At 49.8% G+C, this 20725-nt stretch overlaps 1 protein-coding gene and 1 long non-coding RNA gene across 2 annotated transcripts; one reads left to right on the forward strand and one right to left on the reverse strand.

Moving 5' to 3' along the window:
• Positions 1–399: 399 nt before the first annotated feature.
• LOC123459397 lies at positions 400–2007 on the reverse strand. The gene is made up of 2 exons (XR_006636289.1): positions 1925–2007; positions 400–665 (listed from the first exon to the last, which is right to left on the reverse strand). It is a non-coding gene; the product is annotated as an uncharacterized LOC123459397 (long non-coding RNA).
• Zic5 (Zic family member 5) lies at positions 1108–8116 on the forward strand. Its single transcript, XM_045145974.1, has 2 exons — positions 1108–2750; positions 6968–8116. Exons 1-2 carry the CDS (start codon positions 1181–1183, stop codon positions 7408–7410), a joined length of 2013 nt encoding a protein of 670 aa, XP_045001909.1. The 5' UTR covers positions 1108–1180; the 3' UTR covers positions 7411–8116.
• Positions 8117–20725: the final 12609 nt, after the last annotated feature.

Here is a 20725-nt window from a genome sequence, read left to right on the forward strand (position 1 = left end):
ATAAATAAGCAAGACAGTTCTTGATTTTAAAATATTTTATTGGATCTATTCTAGTTTGTGGCCTTTTCAAAGAAACTGAGGCACATGTGTGGGCCGGCCCAGGTTTGAAGCAGGAAAGGACCATTCTACCTAACGGGCGGGCATCGTTTATTTAGCGGTTTTTCTCTGGAGAGATGCCTTTTGGCCTGCCCTGCCACTGTATCGCCAAAAGGCGAAAGTTACCCTCGCTGCCCAAGTTTCCGTCCGCCCCTCGGTCCCCCCTCCCATTCCCGCACATCTAATTGGAAGTGGCAGATCTAGAACCGATGGGCAACGAGATTACGTTTGCAGCCAACTCCTTTGAACCATGTTGAAAGGCACTCCATGAGCTTAAAAAAAAAAAAAATTGAAGTAAGACGGTTCCTTGGGGGAAAGCTTTATTTTGACTTAACCTGGTGTTTGGAGAACCAAATCACTCAAGTTGTTTCGCAACCAGTGCACTTTAATAACCTTCCTCATTTCGGCTCCCGTCTGCACTCCACGCGGACGCTGGGGCAGACTGGGTGTCCACAGGAGAAGTTTCGGGCGTCACCAACCACAGGTATGATGATACCGAAGCTCATCTATCTTCTTCGCTCACAGAGCGGCCCAGGGGTCTTTCGAAGAACTTGTTTGGGTGCAGCAGTCTGTAAAGGGGAGGGTTTAGAGATTGGGTTTCTTTCCCCGCCCTTTCCCTGTGGAGGAGAGGGGGTCCCTACCCCCTGGTCATCCGACACATTCGGACGGCGTGCTGGCGGGTGCTCCAAGCCGGGAGGCGCGTCCACCCCGAGCGCGGGGCGGTGCGCGCGCAGGCCGGGCGCAAACTTTGTGCAAGTGCAACTTGGGCATCCCCGGTGAGGCGGAGACGCCGAGCTGCGGGGGAGGAGGGGGCGCCGAGCGAAAGCGCAGGCGGTCGAGAGCGCGGGGGCGGTTCCCCGCTGCGCCCAGGGCCTGAACGGGAGCCAATCGGGCAGCCGAGGCTGCTGCCAATCACTCGGCTCCCTCCAATCCCACCCGTGCCATTTCCAAAAATCTCGGGTCCCACTGCGCCGCTCCAATGTGGTGCTCACTCTGCCAATCGCTGGAGGACAGAGTGGGGGGACAGGAATAAGCGGAGTTAGGAGACCAGGACAAAAGAAGTTAAAGAGCGCTTAATATATACATGTTTCTGAAGGCGGGCAGAAGGAAAAAAGTCCCCTCGGTGAGGGTCTATGGGTCCGATTGTGTAGTTACGATGGAACTCCCTTTGAACAAGAGGGACACGCCAGCGCTGAGATTAGCGGATTTGGCAACGGCTCAGGCCCAACCGCTTCAGACTATGACAGGCTTCCCGGTGCTGGCCAGCCCGCCCGCCCACTCCCAACTCCGCGCCGCCACCGCGCACCTCCACCCGCGGGACCTGGGCGCTGACCCCAGCGTGGTCGTCACCGCGCTCGCAGCCGAGCACATGGCCCAGGCGAGCACGCTGGGAATCGGTCCTCCCTCCCAAGCGTTCCCGCTGCAACCAGAGGCTCCGGCGGCTGCCACCCGCCCCGCCGCCTCGGTCGCCCGCACCTACCCCGGTGGTGGTAGCGGCGGCGGGGGCAGCGGTGGCGCGCAGGTCCCCGCGCCCCCGCCCCCAGCCCCTCCTCTTCCTCCCTCCCCTTCGCCCCCTCCCCCGCCCCCTCCTCCTCCTCCTCCTGCCCTCTCGGGCTACACCACCTCCAACAGTGGCGGCGGCGGCAGCAGCGGCAAAGGCCACAGCAGGGACTTCGTCCTCCGGAGGGACCTTTCCGCCACGGCCCCCGCGGCGGCCATGCACGGGGCCCCGCTCGGAGGGGAGCAACGGTCAGGCACCGGCTCCCCCCAGCACCCCGCCCCGCCTCCCCATCCGGCCGGGATGTTCATCTCGGCCAGCGGCACCTACGCGGGCCCGGACGGCGGCGGTGGCCCTGCGCTCTTCCCCACGCTGCACGACTCTCCGGGGACTCCTGGCGGTCACCCGCACCCGCTCAACGGCCAGATGCGCCTGGGCTTGGCGGCGGCGGCGGCAGCGGCCGCGGCGGCCGAACTGTACGGTCGCGCCGAGCCACCCTTCGCTCCGCGCTCGGGCGACGCGCACTACGGGGCGGTGGCGGCCGCCGCAGCCGCGGCCCTGCACGGCTACGGAGCCGTGAACTTAAACCTGAACCTGGCCGCGGCGGCTGCAGCAGCGGCGGCGGCGGCGGGACCCGGGCCCCACCTGCAGCATCACGCGCCGCCCCCGGCGCCGCCGCCGCCGCCACCACCACCGCCACCACCGTCGTCGGCGGCGGCGGTGGCGCCCGCGCAGCACCCACACCAGCACCACCCCCACCTCCCGGGCGCGGCCGGGGCCTTCCTGCGCTACATGCGGCAGCCAATCAAGCAGGAGCTCATCTGCAAATGGATCGACCCCGACGAGCTCGCCGGGCCACCACCTCCGCCACCGCCCCCGGCCGGCGGCGCCAAGCCCTGTTCCAAAACTTTCGGCACCATGCACGAGTTGGTGAACCACGTCACCGTGGAGCACGTGGGCGGCCCCGAGCAGAGCAGCCACGTCTGCTTCTGGGAGGACTGTCCGCGCGAGGGCAAGCCCTTCAAGGCCAAATACAAGCTCATCAACCACATCCGCGTGCACACCGGCGAGAAGCCCTTCCCGTGCCCTTTCCCGGGCTGCGGCAAGGTCTTCGCGCGCTCCGAGAACCTCAAGATCCACAAGCGCACTCATACAGGTGGGTGTCAGTTCCCGGCCGCAGCCGCCGCCTGCGCCGCCGCCGCCGCTTCTCCTGCTCGCCTTAGTGCGTCCCTTCTGCTGCTGCTCCGCGCATACGTATAACCCGGACATGTGACTTCTTGTTTTGTTTTGTTTTTTTTTTTCTTCTCTCCCCCCCATCCCCGCCCCTCTTTTTTTTTTTTCTCTCTCTCTTTCTATGAATAAGTAATTCGATAGCACACAGGCTCCGCGCCGGCTTCCCACTCGGCGGAGTCTCCAGCGCGCCCGCAGCCCCTCGGCCGGGACCCGCTCTGCGCTCCAGCCGCCGCCGCCGCCGCCGCAGCCCGGGAGCAGCAGCAGCAGCAGGAGCAGCAGCAGGAAGGCGCGCCCAGGACGGTCGGCAGCCCAACCCCCCCCACCCCTACCCGTCCGGCCCCGGGAGGTCGGGGGAGGGTTACGGAGGGGTTGGTGGTGGACGAAAGGGCCCCTCCCCCCAGGCTAGGGTCGCCCGGGCGGCGCACCCCTCACTCCATCGGTGGCAGGCCCCGGGCGATTACTGGATGCTATTCGGGGAAGTTTGCACTAGTAAGGGCGCGTGGGATTAGCTGCAGTTTGGGGAAGGGTAGTGGGAGATCCACGTGGCCCCACTGGAGAAGAGGGGTCCCCTGTGCCCCCAGGGCCCGGCACCCAACCCTTAGGCCCCTGGAGACCTCCTGCCACACACACACACACACACACACACACACACACACCTCACGTGTACGTATCACACCAGTTCACACATTCATGCCCTCGTGCGCACGCATTTCCTGCCACACGCCTTCCACACTCAACAGCACCTCATTTACACACGTACCGAGGCTCCTCCACATCTCACACGCCCTAGGACTGTGCTTGCTGCTGGAGACGTTGGCTTGCTAGATTGCAAGACGAGGGGTGCCTCCTGGGGACCCTGAGGCCTACTCTACCATCGGACGTGGGGACCCTCTCCCTACTACACCCCCCCTTAACGTTCTGCCTTCGGTGTTTACATATTCCTGGTGAGGGTAGCGGAGGCCTGGCCCCTGTGGATTCGTGCATCCAACCGATCCCTTTGAACCTACAAAGGCGTCGGGCCTAAGCGCAGCTGAACGCGACCGCGGTTGGGATTTATAGGACAGGCAGTATTACCCCTCGGAGGACACTTAAGTAACTGGAGTTTACATTCAGTAATCACTTGATTGATTTATCCGCGCGCTAGGGACGGAGAGGCGGCCTGGGGCGTGGTCTCTGATGCGGGCAAAGCGGGCCGGGGACGCGTTAGGCGCAGCCACGTCCTTCTGGGCCTTGGGCGTTGCACCCCGAAACTTGGTCCTGCCCGGATGGCCGTCACCTCACAAACCTACTGGATCGGGATCAGTCCGCCCTAATGACTTATCCAAACGTAAATGTCCCACGAGACTAATAAAAGGGGACTGGGAGGGACCTTCTAAACATGGTCCTTCTACGGCCTTGGGAGGCAGCCCGAGCACAAGTGACCTGCCTCGTGGCATTAGGGTCCCAGCGGGTCAGGCTGCCCTCTGACCCCTGCGGTGGGCGGGCGTGTGCATTGCGTAAAGTTCAGATGGTTCAGGGGACCCGCGGTGGGTTTCTTTTCTGGCTCCACGTCGCTCTGATAACTGTATTTCCTCCTCCCCCCCCCCCCCACGGCCACGGCGTGAGCCCAGCAGGTTGAAACATATGTGGTACCCCCACAACACACACACCCAGGAAGATGCTGGTGCAGCTGGTTCAAGCTCGGGCCTAGTCTTAGGCGGTCTCTGGGCCTCTGAGCTTTTTGGGCATTGTTTCCCAATAGTGGACCATCTCAACTTCCTTTCCTCGCTGCCATGTCGTCTTACCCTGGTGGTGGTGGGGGGGTTATCTGGGATCCCCGAACACACTGATCAAAGGACCAATCCCCAGGCCACTCCTGAAAGCCTGTTTCCTGACCCACGTGCCCTCGCTTGCATTTATAACCTGTATCTGGCCTCAACTCTGAAAGGAACTGGCGAGACCGGGGCTGGCTATATGCACACAGAGCTTTACGACAGGAACCAACCCTACAAAACTCTGCAAATAAATTCTGACGTGACCCTTCTGTCACTATCTGAAACTTAAACACAGGGGTCGTTCAGCCTTTCTGGTTAGGTCCCCTTAGGCCCCCTAAACGACTCCGGTGATCTATCAGACCAGCTTCATTTTCTTGCTACTCTTCCTTCCACTCCCTAGCTCCCTTAACTGAGTCTTACTGGTGCTCCTCCCGTGTAGGGGAAGAGCAAGCAAAGTTCAAAGCATCTCTCCCAGTCTGAGATAAACAAGTTGTCCAGAATCGTGAGAATTCTCAGCAACATGGCACATTTGCGTAGAAGACATAAAGTCACTTAACCCACCATATCGAAGAAGGGCAGACTATATTGTTTTTTTAAAGAATGCTATGTTAACTTAGTATCACAGTCAATTTTAAGTGTAATAACAGATCATGACATAATGAGAGGAAGGGATTAACTTTGTTTCTGTTGTAGGTCATGAGAACTTTTAAGGGTTAGGATAATTAAGAATTGTTTCCCTTCTATTTGTAGATTAATGTAGGAGGTATATTTAAACAATAACTCATTTCCTTTTTTAAAAACAATATTTCCAGGTCAAGTATTCCAGACCTTTGAATACTTAAGTTGTGCTGGCATACTGTGACATTGAAGCATTTATCATTCGTGAGATTTGAAAAACAAACCAACCAACCAAAACACAGACTACACTGAAATAATAGTGTGGAGAGAAGAAAATCAACCACAGAACTTTAGATGCACCAAATTGATTCTAATTTCTCTTAAAATATGGCATCCAAAACAAGGAAAAATTCTCTACCTAGTGTGTCACCAGAGTAGCTGCTGATTTTTTTTTTTAACCCTCTAAGTGTTAGAGGAAAATATTATAAAAGTGTGAATGAGACGACTCATTCAGTTATGGACTTGAACACACACACATCAGGCTCAGAGGTGCTAAGACGAGAGAGATAACTCACTTGTACAGCAACAAGCTATCTTCCCTTGTTGCTTTTTAAAACCCATGCATAGTGTGTCTGAAGGCTGGGTATGGTGGCACCTGCCTTTAATCCAAGCACTTGGGAGGCAGTAGTAGGAGGGTTGCAGTGAGTTCTAGGCCACCCTGAGACTGCAGATTGAATCAGCCTGGGCTAGAGCAAGTCCCTACCATGAGAAGAGAAAAAAAAAAAAAGGAAAAAAAAAAAAAAGAAAGAAAATTCTCTAGTTGTCTTTTATCTCACTAAAGCACGTTCGCTTCCTGGATGAGTGGCTTTGTGCTTAAAGAATTGTGGCCCTGGAGCTGGTAGACCAGCTCAAAGATGGGATAGGCCAAAAGATCATTAAGCAATGGAGAGAGCTGTCAGAATAAGTTTTTCTTTGGGCACAAGGTAAATGGCAGGTCCGCAGAGGCTGAGTCTTTCGCTAATTCAGCTCAGGTTCTGCTCTGCCAGTCTCCTCTTGTTCCTGGGAGTTGTGTGGGAAGCTGGTGGAATGCAGAGGCCAGTGGCCTGCACTCTGCCCAGCCAGCCTTGTAAAATCTCCTGGTGGGATTGTGGGTTTCACAGGTGCCTCTGTTTTTTTTTTTTTTTCTTTTTTAGGAGAGTGTCTGGTTTCTCTCTTCTCCCTTCCCTGCTGCAGCTTCTCATCTGGTGAAATCCTAGGAAAATTCTGAAACAAATGTCATGACTATTCCTTTACTGTACCCCAAGTTACTACTAATTTACCATCTGTGTTTTGTTTTTCTTTTCTTAGGCTCTCAAACTCTTCCCACTCATGAAGTATTTCATCACTGTTTATCTTCACAGGGGAAATCTTCTGCTTGTATTTTTGGGTGTTCACACCCTGAGGGGGATGAGGGAATATATGTGTGGTGAATGTCAGCTGTACATCTTGGAACTAGCCTCAGATCTGACTCAGAGCCTTCTGGAACTACAGGGACTGACCTCTATCTGGTTCTTCATCGAGGTCTAGGCCATTGGACTCAGACCTGTCTTTGTAGTATCTTTCCCCAGTCTCCCTTGTACTCTGGAATATATGATTTAGGGCCAGGAATATTGCTGGGAGTTGCTCTTAATGAAAATGGGACAGTGAACCTCCAGTTCTACTGTAAGATTTCTCTCAAGTCAGAGGTCTCCGGAAAGTCACTGTTGACCTTCCCTGTGTTTTGTTGCAGGAGAAAAACCTTTCAAATGTGAATTTGATGGCTGTGACAGGAAATTTGCCAATAGCAGTGACAGAAAGAAGCACTCCCACGTCCACACCAGCGACAAGCCCTACTACTGTAAGATTCGAGGTTGTGACAAGTCCTACACTCACCCAAGCTCTCTGAGAAAGCACATGAAGATTCACTGCAAGTCCCCCCCACCTTCTCCAGGAGCCCTTGGCTATTCATCAGTGGGGACTCCGGTGGGTGCCCCTTTGTCCCCTGTGCTGGACACAGCCAGGAGTCGTTCCAGCACTCTGTCCCCTCAGGTGACCAACCTCAATGAGTGGTACGTTTGCCAGGCCAGTGGGACCCCCAGCCACCTCCACACACCTTCCAGTAATGGAACCACCTCTGAGTCTGAAGACGAGGAAATATACGGGAACCCAGAAGTTGTGCGGACGATGCATTAGAATTTCCTATTATTAATAAGTGAAATAAGTGAGAGTCCTTGGACCATATCCTAACCTGAGACAATGCTGAGCCTGAGACAAACTCGTGACTCAGACTTGCCACCGGGTCTAATTAGCCCTATTTATTCAGTATGAAACCCTATGGTGTTTGTACATTTAATTAATTTAATTAAGATATTTGGGCTTTTCTTCCCCCCTTTCTTTCTCTTAAAAAAACAAACATGGCTGGGCATGTAGCTCAGCAGTAGAGCGCTTGCCTGGTATGCGTGAGGCCCTGGGTTCAATCTCTAGCACCACAAGGAAAAAAACAAAAGAGTATAAAAATAAATAATAATAGTAATAACAAGCGAATACAAAACAACCAAGCTGGACTTGTACATTGCAGGGGGACAAGGCTGTGAGCAAATGGTACCAAGGAAAACAAGTGGAGAGATATTGAGATATATATTCTGCCGATGCAATATATATGTGTGTATGTATATTAAAGGGGGAAGAAAGGAGCATTAAATCAGAACTTTATACAGCAACCAGGCCCTCTGCATTTCCCAGAGTGCCTCTCCTATGCCTTTGACACCATAAATATAAACGAGGGCTCTTTTTGAGCCTCCTTGTTGGACCCTAATTCTGCAAAGGCCTCTTGATTGTAATCCACACACTTGCTGCATTGCCAACAGAGCCTGGACTGTGCCTGTGTCCAAAAGTCTTTGTAAAAAAAAAAAAACAACGTTTAGCTTCTATTTATAATTTTAATTTTCACGCCTTTATTACCGGTCTTACCGTAACAACAATATTTTTCTATGGGATTATTTCTTCAGTCTCTTTCCTCATGTAATTTAAAAACAAAAAAAAAAAAAAAACAACAAAAAACAGCAAAGTGCAGCAACCCTAATATATCTCCACATATTTGCTACTGTGATTGTTCAAGCAGAAGTGGAGAGCAAAAGAGATGCTGCGAGATACAACTGTGAAACTCTCTTTTCAAAAAACAGAAGAAATCCAAAATGCTTTTCCTTTTCCTTTCTGGTTGCTTTTTGTTTTCTGAAATTTGACATCTCAGATGCTGCCTCCTTACTGTGTCCAGACTTCTTGGGTAATAAAGAGATAGTGTTCTCGACCATAAGTACTTTGGGATGCCACCATGCACAGTGAGGTCTGAAGAGGTGTAAGCATGGCATTGTGCCTATTATTATTATTTTTTTTTGAAAGCTGTTTTTAAAATAGGCCAACCCCTCTTTTATACTACTGTGTATCAACCTTTTAAAAAAAGTCTTTATTTTTTAATGGTCGACAACTGCAATTTGTGTATTTTCTTCCACCTGTGCATTGAGCACTAGACTCTTCCATTTGAAAATGACAGTGTGAACTACATGATTTACATTAGAGGGGAGAGGGGGAGTTGCTATACATATTAAATTTTTTAAAAGGTTTATAGTTACCACCAAACACTGATGAATGTGTGACCTTTGCCAGAGCTGTCAAGCCAGGATAAAGAAGGTCAAGAACCTAGGACAATAACTCTTAGTCAAATTTATTTTCAGTTGGTACAACACATCTCCTGTGCAAAATGTAGCCCATCAGAAACATCATACAAATATACTAAAGAGCACTAATTTATCCTCAGAGACCCTGAAGACACACCCCCCAGGGTTTGTAGAAATTTGTTTTGTGTGCTGTGAGTGGTTGATGTAGTCTTGTCATTGTTAATAACTTGTGTGTGAACACTTTTATTTGTACAGTTGAATTAATTTATTTTCAGACATCACCCTTTTTTTTTTAATTTCCTGGAAGAGTTCAAAGCACACCAAAGAATTATATTATACATTTTGGTGAAAGATTGTCATTTATGATCCATGGTTTATTTAAAAAAAGAAAAAGAAAATGGAAAAAATATATTTTTAAGTGTACTTGAATGAACAACATAATGTGAAAAACCAAGACTCTTCCTGCATGTCTTTTCATTGTGTTGATGAGATTATATATAGTTTATAGATATATTACTAGTACAGTGCATGGTGCTGTCACTTGGAAGCCTTTCAATGTTGTCTTCAGATTGTTACAGTAAATATGAAACATGAAGAACCCTCCTTTATAAAGAAAAAGACCTAAAACTTGAATATAAAATCACTCTATGTTTTAATTTTAAGAGTTTATTTGATTTTCATATGTACCTTTAAAATCCTTTCAAACAGAAAAGGTTATCAATTTGGGAGGATAACTTATGTATCGTAAACTTGTTAGGACAAAATATTCCTGTTGTATAATGAGTGGTTTATTTATACAACTTTCTCAATGGTAGTTTGCACTATTCTTTATGATGCTACAGGTTTATTTATTATGAAACAAAGGAATATGTATTTTATGTATTTTGCCATGCATAGGTTAACTGCCACAGATTTATTGGTTCCTGATACACCTAAAATAAAAGCTTAAAATATGTACCTCCAATAGAAAGAAAGCAAGAATGAGTTGGAAGTAACAAATGTAATAAAGGCATTCTTCCTATGTGTTGATACATTTTACCTAATGGCATATCTCTGTCATTGATGTCAAACATCACAGTTGCTAAGGTAGTGAATACTAAGTTGTTGATCTTTTAGCCTCTTCTGAAGCAGTCAAAAAAAATTTTTTTTTCTTTTTTTTACAGATTGGCTTAATATACAGTTTAATCTGAAAAATACAAGATATTTATGAAGACGAATCTCTGCAGGTTACACGTACAGTAGTACAGATCATGCAGTTAGAGGAGCCTTTGTAAAAATTAGTAATATGCTTAGTGACTAATCAGTGAAAAGCTGAAAAGTGAATTTGAGCATTTCTTTGGTGTCTACTGTCCTGGAAGGAAAAAAGATAATGAGAGAAAAAAAAAAAAAATAGAGTGAGGGACAGTAAGAAGCTTCCAGACAGAAGGAAAGCTGTTCAGAAGCTGATATGGATGTTGAATGAAATTGAGTAGTGGGCATCAGATTATCTTATAGTAGATCATGGGCAGGGTCAGTTAGAGTACAATTTTATTGTAGCTTGTTTTAGAGGTTGAATGGATTGAAGTAAACTCAGTATTTTGGGGCAGGTGTGAAGAAATTGTTTTTCATTGGCAATAGAACATTCAAGTGGCTTAAATTGATGTGTTTGGCCATGCCTCCTAGCAAGGCTGGCTGTTTACTTTTTTTTTTTTTTTTTCCTGTTAGCTGATACAAAACCGATAAAAGGCGGGTATTTAGAAACAATTGGTAGTAATGTCAATAAGCATGCTCCAAAAGGTTATAGTGGCTTTTAAAAGTCAGGTTTTTTTTTTTTGTTTTGTTTTTTGTTTTTTAACGTGGTAAAGGTGAAACAGGTTGCCAAAGGTTGTTTTAAGCCTGATGACAATAACCAGCACCCTAAGGAGACAAACACTGGTAAATGAGGACCCCAATCAATGGGAAAACTTATAGCTCTCTAATGAAGTTTCTTGTGAAAAGAAGGGTGACACAAAGCCACCACGACATGAATCATTCATGGGAAATATCAAAGATAAAAGATATCTGACAATGAGCAGAACCTTGTATAGAGTGTATAAAACAAGTTTCCCCTTCTTATTTTCTGCTTTAAAACGCACAATCTCCCACTCCCAGCGTCCTCTGTGTAGTCTATAGAGTTAAAATTGACCACTGCTCGTCCTGAGCCACTTCAAAGTAATTTAGTCCAGAACGGAAGGCTTGGCGCTTGGACAATCTTCATGGTGTGTTAAGATTTCTATGGCAATTGGCAAGCAAGACGTTCCCATCTGAATATATCTCAAAGAAAGCCACTTATTGACACTAAGTTGGCCATCATCAAAGACTTCATCTTCCCTAGGCAAAACGTGCCCCTCACAGACACTTTAAATACTCTACCTTTGTTTTGCTCACTAAAAGTATGTTCAAACACATCATTTTTTTTTTTGTAGTTTATATATTTTTCCATTCAGATACTTTTTGGTAAAACCAGTGCTTCTAAAAGCTAAGGTACTTGGGAAGAGCTTGACTTGAAATTGGGAGTTATATTCTCTCTTGAGTTAGAGAAGGCCACACAAGTGTCATGCCCCGGGAATAAAGGAAAACATGGCCCCCAAAGCCCTTGCAAGCTGGGCCCAACTGTCTACAGATCCCATACTTGCATACCTTTTCATTGTATCACATTGTGGAAGCTTTTGGAGACATGCTTTTATCTATCATGTCTGTCTGTCCTGTGACATGGGACATGCTAATCGACCAGTATTTTTAAAATTTATTTTCATTATTATTTTTGTCCTTTCCAGGTAGGGTCTCACTCTGGCCCAGGCTGACCTGGAATTCACTATGGAGTCTCAAGGTGGCCTCGAACTCACGACGATCCTCCTACCTCTGCCTCCCCAATGCTGGGATTAAAGGCGTGCGCGTGCGCCACCACACCCGGCTCCGGCCAGTATTTTTAAATCCGTTTGGCTAGGAGATACGTCTTGCTGGAGTCCGGTGTGTGTGTGGTGGGGGAGGCTGGGGTTGGTATCAGGAGAGGCCAGTGAGGTTTCCCAAGTGGTCACCTTAAAGCAAAGGAGATAAAAGTGCCCACAACCCCAATGCTTATGAAAACTATCAACCCTCACCCAGCCACCCCCAGGGTTTCCAAACACAACCGGGAGAACTTTAGTACGGGAGTCCTGGGGTTACCAGCACACTTCCCCTCCCCATGAACAAAACCTCTCAGACATCCCACGCCCACGCACAAACACCCCAGCGCGCGCGTGCGCGCGCACAAACACACACACACACGCACACACACACACACCGCAAGTGCCTAATCAGGCGGGGAGAAGTTCAAAGACACGCTCTTTGAAATTCAAGCTACTGTTTTTATGGTACATCCACAAGGAGCGCCAGGATTGCTATGGCAATGGGCAGGGCCAAGGGAGTCGCTGGCAGCCGGTCCACAGCGATTTGAGACACTCTATTAAGATACAGTTGCGGTGACCTTCACTTTCATGGCAAGTTAGTTCTGTCAATTGGCACCTCATCGGAGATACATCCATGCAGATTAGATAGATAGATAGATGATAGATAGATAGATAGATAGATAGATAGATAGAAATAGAAATAGAAATAGAAATAGATATAGATAGATACATACATACATATATACATACATACATATATACATATATATGTATATGGCATATGCATATGTCATATACAGAATATATATATTATATTTATATTTCAGCTTTTTGTTGTTGTTGTCAACTCCCTCAGAACCTCCTGGCTTGAGAGAAAGGAGAAAGAGTGCAGAGAGTAGGCGAGAAAGCCCAGTGGGGGTGGGGGGCGAGTGATGTCAGAGGATGGGTGTGGGGGGGGGAGGAGGAGAGGCAGGGGAAGCTGGAGAGCCAGTTCTCTTCCTTCTCTTCCCCACCTAAGTACTTTTATTTGCAGAGTGATTGTTCTTTGTTTATTTAATACAAGTACTGTGTGAATAGTGAAAAATAAACACGATGAAAAATAACCAAACAGATGATTCCTCCGAGTGAAAAAGCCCGGACTTAATAAAAAAAAAAAAAAAAGTGCGAAGCAGTCTCTGCTGAATGAGAAACCCTTTGAAGTGGAACTTATTGTGGGAGGCATAGTTTGGGGTTGCCCTAACGACGCAGCTGAATCGAAAGCGCTCGCCTTTGTCAGCGATTTGTTCTCCTTTGCTGGGGCGCCCGGAGAAATTACTTACATGGGGGCTGCCTGGACATACAGCCTGCAAATCAGTAACTGCAGTTTAGACTTGCAGACGCCACTGGGCCGGGGACAAAAAGAAGTCAGGGTGTGTGGAGGGCTTTGGGGGTTGGGGGGGGGGGGTTGGAATGCACCAGACCTTTCAGGCCGAGTCTCTGGGGATAGAGTGCGCCTAAGAAGTTGTTTTACAACGGGTCCCCTTCACCCGATTTCTCCCATCCCCATCTCCAAGCCCCCAGTCCAGTTAGTCCTCTTGGGGTCCTGAGGCCTGGGCAAGCTCCCGGGAAGGGCTGGAGGCTCCTGCGGTTCTCGGACCGTCCAGCGAGGGGCGCTCTTGAGCGGGCAGGCCTGGAGCTGACACTTTCCCAGCGGTTCGGGGCCCGGGGTGGGGGGTGTGTGTGTGTGTGTGTGTGTGTGTGTGTGTGTGTGTGTGTGTGTGTGTGTGTCGGGGGGTGGGGTGGGGGGAAAACCCATATTTAATAAGGGTCGTTTATCACCCAGGCGCTTTGAAGGGTCGCCTCCAACCCTGTGCCCATTAGAAAGGCGGAGGTGACATTTAAACTCCCGTTTTCAAGGATCGCGGGGGGATTTTCATTGAAAAGGCGACTCGTTTGTCTTAGGAGCCTGGAAACAACCCCCTTCTCGCTTCTTTTGACCACACGGCATAACTCAGAAACAATAGTTCAAAAGTGAAATGGCATCGTGGTGTTCACTGGGAGACAGGCCCCCATCTAGCACCAGAGAAAGGGGTAGTCCCCAAGACAATGTGCTTTTTGTGCCGGGCTCTGTTACAAGGATCGTGTTGTTTGCTTTGGAGGCCGTGCCTGTTATACTTCCCTGAAAGTGCTTGTGTTAAACAAGAGTTATAAGTCATCCAAAACAACAAACATTTTGATTTTCTTTGCCTAAAGGGCTTTCCCTGGCTATGGGCACCGTGAAAAAATAATGTCCTCGCTGAGAAAGGAACACCAGTAATAGCATTGCAAGGGGGCGCATTAAATATTGAATGACACGGGTGGAAAAGAGAGAGAGAGAGAGAGAGAGAGAGAGAGAGAGACCTTGTCGAGGGGCACTCAGCCTTAAAGTCTTTCTTCAACTTTGTCTTCAGTAGCTGCTGGGCTGTTTAAGATGGTATTAATTAAGGCAGCTTCGAGCCTCCCCCGGCCCCTGGGCCCCCGCTTGGTCAATGGGCCTGTGTCCCCTGCGCTCTGCTCACGCGTTGGCTGAGCCCAGTGCAAATGTCACTTCTCATTTGTAGGGCTGAAGAGAAGTGACCATCCTTCACTAAGGGCAGCGGGGATGCAGTCGGCAGCAGACGTTAAAGGGATTCGAGGGCCTGGGGTTTGAAAGGAGGGGAGTCCGGGAGCAAAATGAGAGCAGCTGCTAGGGAAAGGAGAGGAGGGTATGGGCCCGTGTGCCCCGCTTCGGGGACAGTTTTGGAGAGGACCGCTTAACAAACAAGGGCCACGCGAGACTCGCCAGGTTTGAACACTCCCTCTCTTTAGTGCTTCCAGCACGGTGAAAATTAAAACCCCAGCCCTGGGGAAAAAAAAAAAAAAAATTCCATTAAGCAGTCTGGAGGGGCATTATTTTACAAAGGGACTCTCTCCCTTCTACAAACAAAGACAAAAGCTTGCTGCAAACAGGCTAAGACTTCCTGTCACCCCCCCCTCCCCCTCCCAAGTCCCTTTCACAGGATCACTGACAAATAAGGCCGCAAAGATCTCAAGTCAAGGACTTCTAGATCCAATTTTGCAGATGGGGAAACTGAGATTTCAAGCAAGACTGAGGAGTGACTTCTGCCAATATTACCTGAGAAGCGAAAGCTGGAGAGGCCTTCGTGGAAACCAAAGACTCAATAAGAGGTGTTCTGTTTAAGTTTGGCCTACAACCATGCCTCCCCACCCCGCTAAAAAAAAAAAAATCCCTTCCCCATTTCAACAGTTCCAAGTGTTTGATTCAAAATCAAATAGAAATTGGTTTCAGTGGTTGGAAATTCCTAACCAAAAAAATAAAAAAATAAATAAAAAGAGGAATGACGCTTACTGCCAACTCACTGTGGCATAAATGAAATGCATGCTTTAAGAAACTCTGTTAACTATCAATCCTCAATGAGGAGAGACAAGACTTGGCTGGATGGAGAGGCCAGGGCATACTGGCAGATTGATTTCTGCAGTCCGAAGCCCCAGGGTGCCTCTGTCTGGAGAGTGGGGTTGCAGCTGGACGGGACCTTTTACCGCAAGGCTCCAGGCAGGTGGGGAGGACATGCAAACTCTTTCCTCCGCGGGCCTGAGTGTGGCTCGGAGGGGGTCCAGTACCCTCCACTTGCAGACCCACTTGTGATGTTTGATTCTCCTCCTTGGATGTGCCCCGGCCCCTACTCCAATCCCAAGGGCTTCGTCGGGCTTTTTGGATAAGGAAGGCCACATATCCCACCAGGAGCTATGCCGTGGGAGATGTAGCCTAGACCTGACCGTTCCCGCAAAGGTTAGGTTTCTGTGCTCTGGAGGGACCAACGGGTGGGGGGGGGTGTGGAGCCCCTGCCAGCCCCAACCAGCAGGCCTAAGGCCCTCGGGGTCCTTTGAGAGCTGGAGTGGGCGGGGTCTGCCTCGGCAGGTCACAAGGCACAACTTGGGGCAAGGTGAACAGAGGGTCGACCCAGGGCCATAGGGACAGCAGATCTCCTGCAAGCAGAGCCTAGCATTGGCGCTCTTAGGTCCTTGTCGCCTAACCTGAAAAACATTTTCTTTTGAATTTTTGTTCTTTGGTTTTTTATTTTCGAGGTAGGGACTCGCTCTAGCCCAGGCTGACTTGGAATTCACTATGTAGTCCCAGGCTGGCCTCAAACTCACAGCCGATCCTTCTACCTCTCTGCTTCCCGAGTGCTGGGATTAAGGGCCCGGCTTGATGAACATTTTTGCACTTTTCCTACTCTGTTCTCCTTGATTCTACTAGTTTTTTTGGGTTTTTTATTTTTTTCTCTTTGAACCAATAGGCGCCAGGCCAGGGGAAAGGAAGCAGAATGGAGGCCTTTTGGCCTGTGACACGTCCACGCACACCCAAACAAATGCACACATACACACACACACACACACACACACACACCACTCCTGCCAGCTCCGCCCCGTCACCGGGCACACGCTTGGGCTCCAGGCACCTTGCCAAGAACGCTCGGGCACCCTGCATGGCACACTGGCCGAAGTTCCTGCACCGAGCGAGTGGCGGGGGTGGGTGAGAACGGGTTGAGGGGGGGCGCGGTGCCTGCCGCCCACTGCCCCGCCTGCGGTGCGCACAAGCTCAGGGCTCAACTTCCCGCTCTTAATGAAAGCCGGCAATCCTCCCCCCCCACCCCTCTTTTATTTTGGAGAGGCCCTCGGGAGCTGGGAGTGGCGTGGGTAAGCTGGCGGGCGCGGGGGCGGAGGGCGCGCGCGGGTGGCGGGGCACCAGGGCGCTCCAAGGAGGAGCGCTCGAGGGTGCCCGCGGCTGGCCGGGCGCTCGGGGAAGTCACCGCTGAGCACTTGTGACTTCACCTATTAGCCCCGATGTCTTTCGGAGGAGCCCGGTGGAGTTAAACAGCCCACAATGGGCGCTCTGGGGCGCCTGCAGCCTGACCTCCACCCGGGTTTAATAGTTTCATAGGAACTTCATTAAATCAATTACTTACTGAGCACATCATCATTTATTTGTAATTAGCGGCGAGGAGCGCGTTCGCTTCTCTCCCGCTCCCCATCCCACCCCGCCCCAACCCACCCACCCTTCCCAAGCCCCGCGGCCCCCGGGGTCCCAGCGGGACTGGCGAGTTGTGCAAGCACTTTTGTTTGCTCCAAGAGTTGACTCCCGGCATTATTCGGCCTGGGTAATCTTTACATCTTAATCTAGCATTCATGGGGGCCAATGGAAAACAAACAGGGCGCAGGCCCGAGGCCAGCCCTGCATGCAGACCCAAGTCTATCCTATCCCATAGCTCAGCCCTGGCCCGGGCGCGCGCAGGGCCACATCTCGGCCTCTCCTCCCCTAAGGAGGCCACTGTGACCTAGGGGCCTAGCGGGGAAGGAACCAGGCCAGGGACACCCAGAAACAGGAATGCCCGGCCTGCAAAGCGAGCACAAAAGGAAAATGACCAGGCTCGTGCACGTGTGCCCGCGGCGTTGGAGAGGGGGAAATCTGCGTGCGTGCGGCGTGTGTGTGTGTGTAATCCCATGCATGTGAGCATCTGGGAAGCTGGAGGAAAACGAAAGCAGAGTCGCTGGTCTGATGGGCTCTCCTGTTCCCGATAGCACCCGTGTCGTGAGGGACGGCCTAGAATTTAAGAGGGAAAGGAGGGATGTTGTTCAAAGCCAGGCCAGAACCTGCGCGTGCGGAGCCACCCGAGAAATGGCTCCACGAGGCCCGTGATTCCTTGGAGGTGTGATCGCCTCCTCCCGCCCCCCCCCCCCAACACCGCCTCTGGCCAAGTACCATGCCCATTCAGAACTTCCGCTCCTGGGGCCAAAACTGCGGGCGACACACACACACCCTCCGTCCTTGCTCCAGTCTTGATTTCGATCCAAATTGGAGAACTGAGCGGGCATGAAAAGCCCGGAGTCACTGACAGTCCTGTTGTGCTTCCCAAAGAACCTTGAACAACGGAAAGGTGGAGGGACAGGCAACGCCCAGGAGGTGGCTTTTAGAAGACACAGAGGCTCTTAGGCGTTCTTCCAAGCCAGTCATTTACATAAATGGATTTCTGCATATTTTTTTTTGTTTGTTGTTTTCCTTGACTGCTTGATTTGGGACACTGCTTGGAAGCAGTGACTTTGTGGATCTGCTGTCGTCGTCTTGGGGGCCATCCTGATCTGTGGTCTAGCAGGCTTCATGGGGGTGACTTTATGGTGAGATAGTGTCTGTCCTGGAGTTGGGGTGCAGATGTGTGGTATCGATCCTGGCCCCAGAGCTGCCAGCTGGGTCTGGGTGGACATGTGCGTAAAGCTGGTGGTACTCTGGGCATGGTGGCTTAACAGTGCTGCTGGTAACGCTACTGAGGCCTCCAGTCTGGTGAGGCAATAAATGACATAAGTCTTTGGGCTCCCAGTTGGGTGTGAGGTCTCAGTTTCCCCGCTTTCCTCAGGTTTCAACATCCCATATTTATTCTGTTTCTCCTACTAAACCCTTCACCCCCCCCCTCCGTTTTTTGTGGTTTTTTTTTTTTTTTTTTTTTTGGCAAAGTTGACCGGAGTGATTTGGGTCTGTGTCTCAGGGCCTTAGAAATCCTTTGCCTGTCGCACACAGGGTGCATGAGGAAGGGCAGGGGGCAGCTGAATTCTGGTTCAAAATGGGCTTTTCTTCAGTCACCTTCCATGGTAGAGATCACAGAGTGCTCAGCTGCTGAGAACTCTCTTGCTGTCTGGGAACCTGGGTCAGCCCGAACCACAGGCAGTGGATCCAGACTCCAACCAGCCTTCTATTATCCCCGAAGCAGGTTTTCATGGCATTTTGCAGACCTCTCTTCTCCCCCACAGCAAGTCTACACATAAGTATTTAAAGTGGCCAGGCTTCTGGAGGAATTACCAGGAAATGTCAATGGGCTCAGATAAAGCACAATGTAACTTTTGGGGAAACTATCTGGAACCCCAACCCTGGAAACACACCCACTCCTTTAGCGCACATTGCTGCCCTGTCATACTGAACACCTTGGCATTTAAAATGTACATTTGATCAGCCAGCCTTTACACATACACAATTACAGCATGCTTAAATCCAACCTTGAGGCAGGAGTTCAAACCATTCTGAGCTATATAGAAAATTTGACTGATAGAGACGTGTTATTTTAGTCAGGCATGGTGGCAAACACCTTTAATCACAGCACTCTGGAGGTGAAGATAGGAGGATCACTGTGAGTTCAAGGCTACCCTGAGACTAATGAATTTCAGGTCAGCCTAGGCTAGAAGTGAGACCCTACCTCAAAAAACAAGAACAAAAATTTGAGGCCAGCCTACACTACAACAGACCATGTTCTTTTTATTTTTATTTTTTTACAAAAGACAGGGTTTCAGGCTGGAGAGATGGCTTAGTGGTTAAGGCACTTGCTTGCAAAGCCAAAGGATCCAGGTTCAACTCCTCAGGATCCACATAAGCCAGATGCACAAGGTGGTACATGCGTGTGTCTGCAGTTCAATTTCAGTGGCTGGAGGCCCTGACACACCTATTCTCTCTCTCTCTCTGCTTCTTTCTGTCCCTCCCTCCCTCTCTTTCTCAAATAAATAAATGAATAAAAATAAATATTTTAAAAGGCAAGGTTTCACTATGTAGCCTAAGCTGGCCTCAAACTTGAGATGCTCCTGCCTCAGCCTCCCAAGTGCTGAGATTGCAAACGTATGCCACCATGATTTATTCAGACTCTGTCTTTATTAAAGTGATCAAACCCCGTAAGCCTGGTATGACATCTCAGTCCTTTAATCCAAGCACTCAGGAGACTGAAGCAAGGATTACAGTGAGCCAGCCCGGGCTTCAGAGTGAGTTCCAGGTCAGCCTGGGCTAGAGTAAGATCCTGCCCATTAAAAAAGAAAGAAAGAAAGAAAAGAAAAGAAAAAGTCCAACTTTACAAAAACATCAAGGCCTACACATTTTGGACCTAACTATATTTAGGGTAGCCTGGATTGGAACAAGTCTGAAAAAGACTACATTTAAAATGAAACAAAAATGTAATCCCCCCTTAAGGATTCTTTGCAATCCTCCATCTTCTCTCCAGCCTCCCATACTGTTTAGTGAAAAGCATCATTTGGAGAAAAGAAGGCAAGACAGGGGAACGTCTTCTGAACATGGAGGGACTATGGTGACGTGGTTGTTTACCAAAGTCTGGAAGAGTCCCCCGTGGGTGGGACTTCCGTGCAGGTTGGGCATTACCCCCTTAGCCCATTCATTTCCACAGGGTCCTTGCCTTTGGATCACCCCCTTTCATGTATTCACATTGTATCATCTCTTGGAAAGGGTTCTGGAAACATCCCCCCCCCCGCCCCCTGCCATTCATCTCCCATCGGCCTGCCTCACCAGCTTTGGGTTCATCTTCCTAATGTAGCAAAGAAAGGTTGGCACTGACCCTTTCTGAGTGGCAGCCCAGTTTCAGACAATGCCACTTGCAGAAACCTAAAGCGACGGCCGCTATCTCCTTTCAGGGCTGAGGGAAGAGGCTCGATGGCTTTGGTTAGATAAACTGACCCCTCAGAGCATGAGGGAAACTGTGGCCTGGGGCAAGTGCCTGATCAGCTACTAAGAGAAACTTCTAGGGGGCTCTGGTCTCTGTTGGGCTACCCTTTTCTCTGCTCCGAGTCCCCGAAGCATCAGCGATTCCCTGCTCATATCTGGGAAAGGCAAAATCATGAACAGATCCAGGCAAGGATTTCTGGGGAGGAGGCTCACCTAGAGTGAGTCCAGGAAAAACAGCACACTTTCAGGGCTGCAGAGATGGCTCAGTGGTTAAGGGTCATGCTTGCAAAGCCTTATGGCCTGACTTCGATTCCCCAGTACCCATGTAAATCCAGATGCACAAAGTGGTGCACGCAGCAAGCAGGAGGCTCCAGCATACCCATTCTCTCTCTTTGAAAAGAAATAAAAATAAATAAAAAACAAAG

The sequence above is a fragment of the Jaculus jaculus genome, chromosome 3, assembly GCF_020740685.1.
Source record: "Jaculus jaculus isolate mJacJac1 chromosome 3, mJacJac1.mat.Y.cur, whole genome shotgun sequence".
In the NCBI taxonomy this organism is placed as follows: Eukaryota; Metazoa; Chordata; class Mammalia; order Rodentia; family Dipodidae; genus Jaculus; species Jaculus jaculus.

Coding starts and splice junctions, on each gene's coding strand:
- Zic5 (XM_045145974.1), top strand. CDS start 1,181: ATGTTTCTGAAGGCGGGCAGAAGGAAAAAAGTCCCCTCGGTGAGGGTC. Junction 2,751..6,967: donor CCACAAGCGCACTCATACAG/GTGGGTGTCAGT, acceptor GTTTTGTTGCAG/GAGAAAAACCTTTCAAATGT.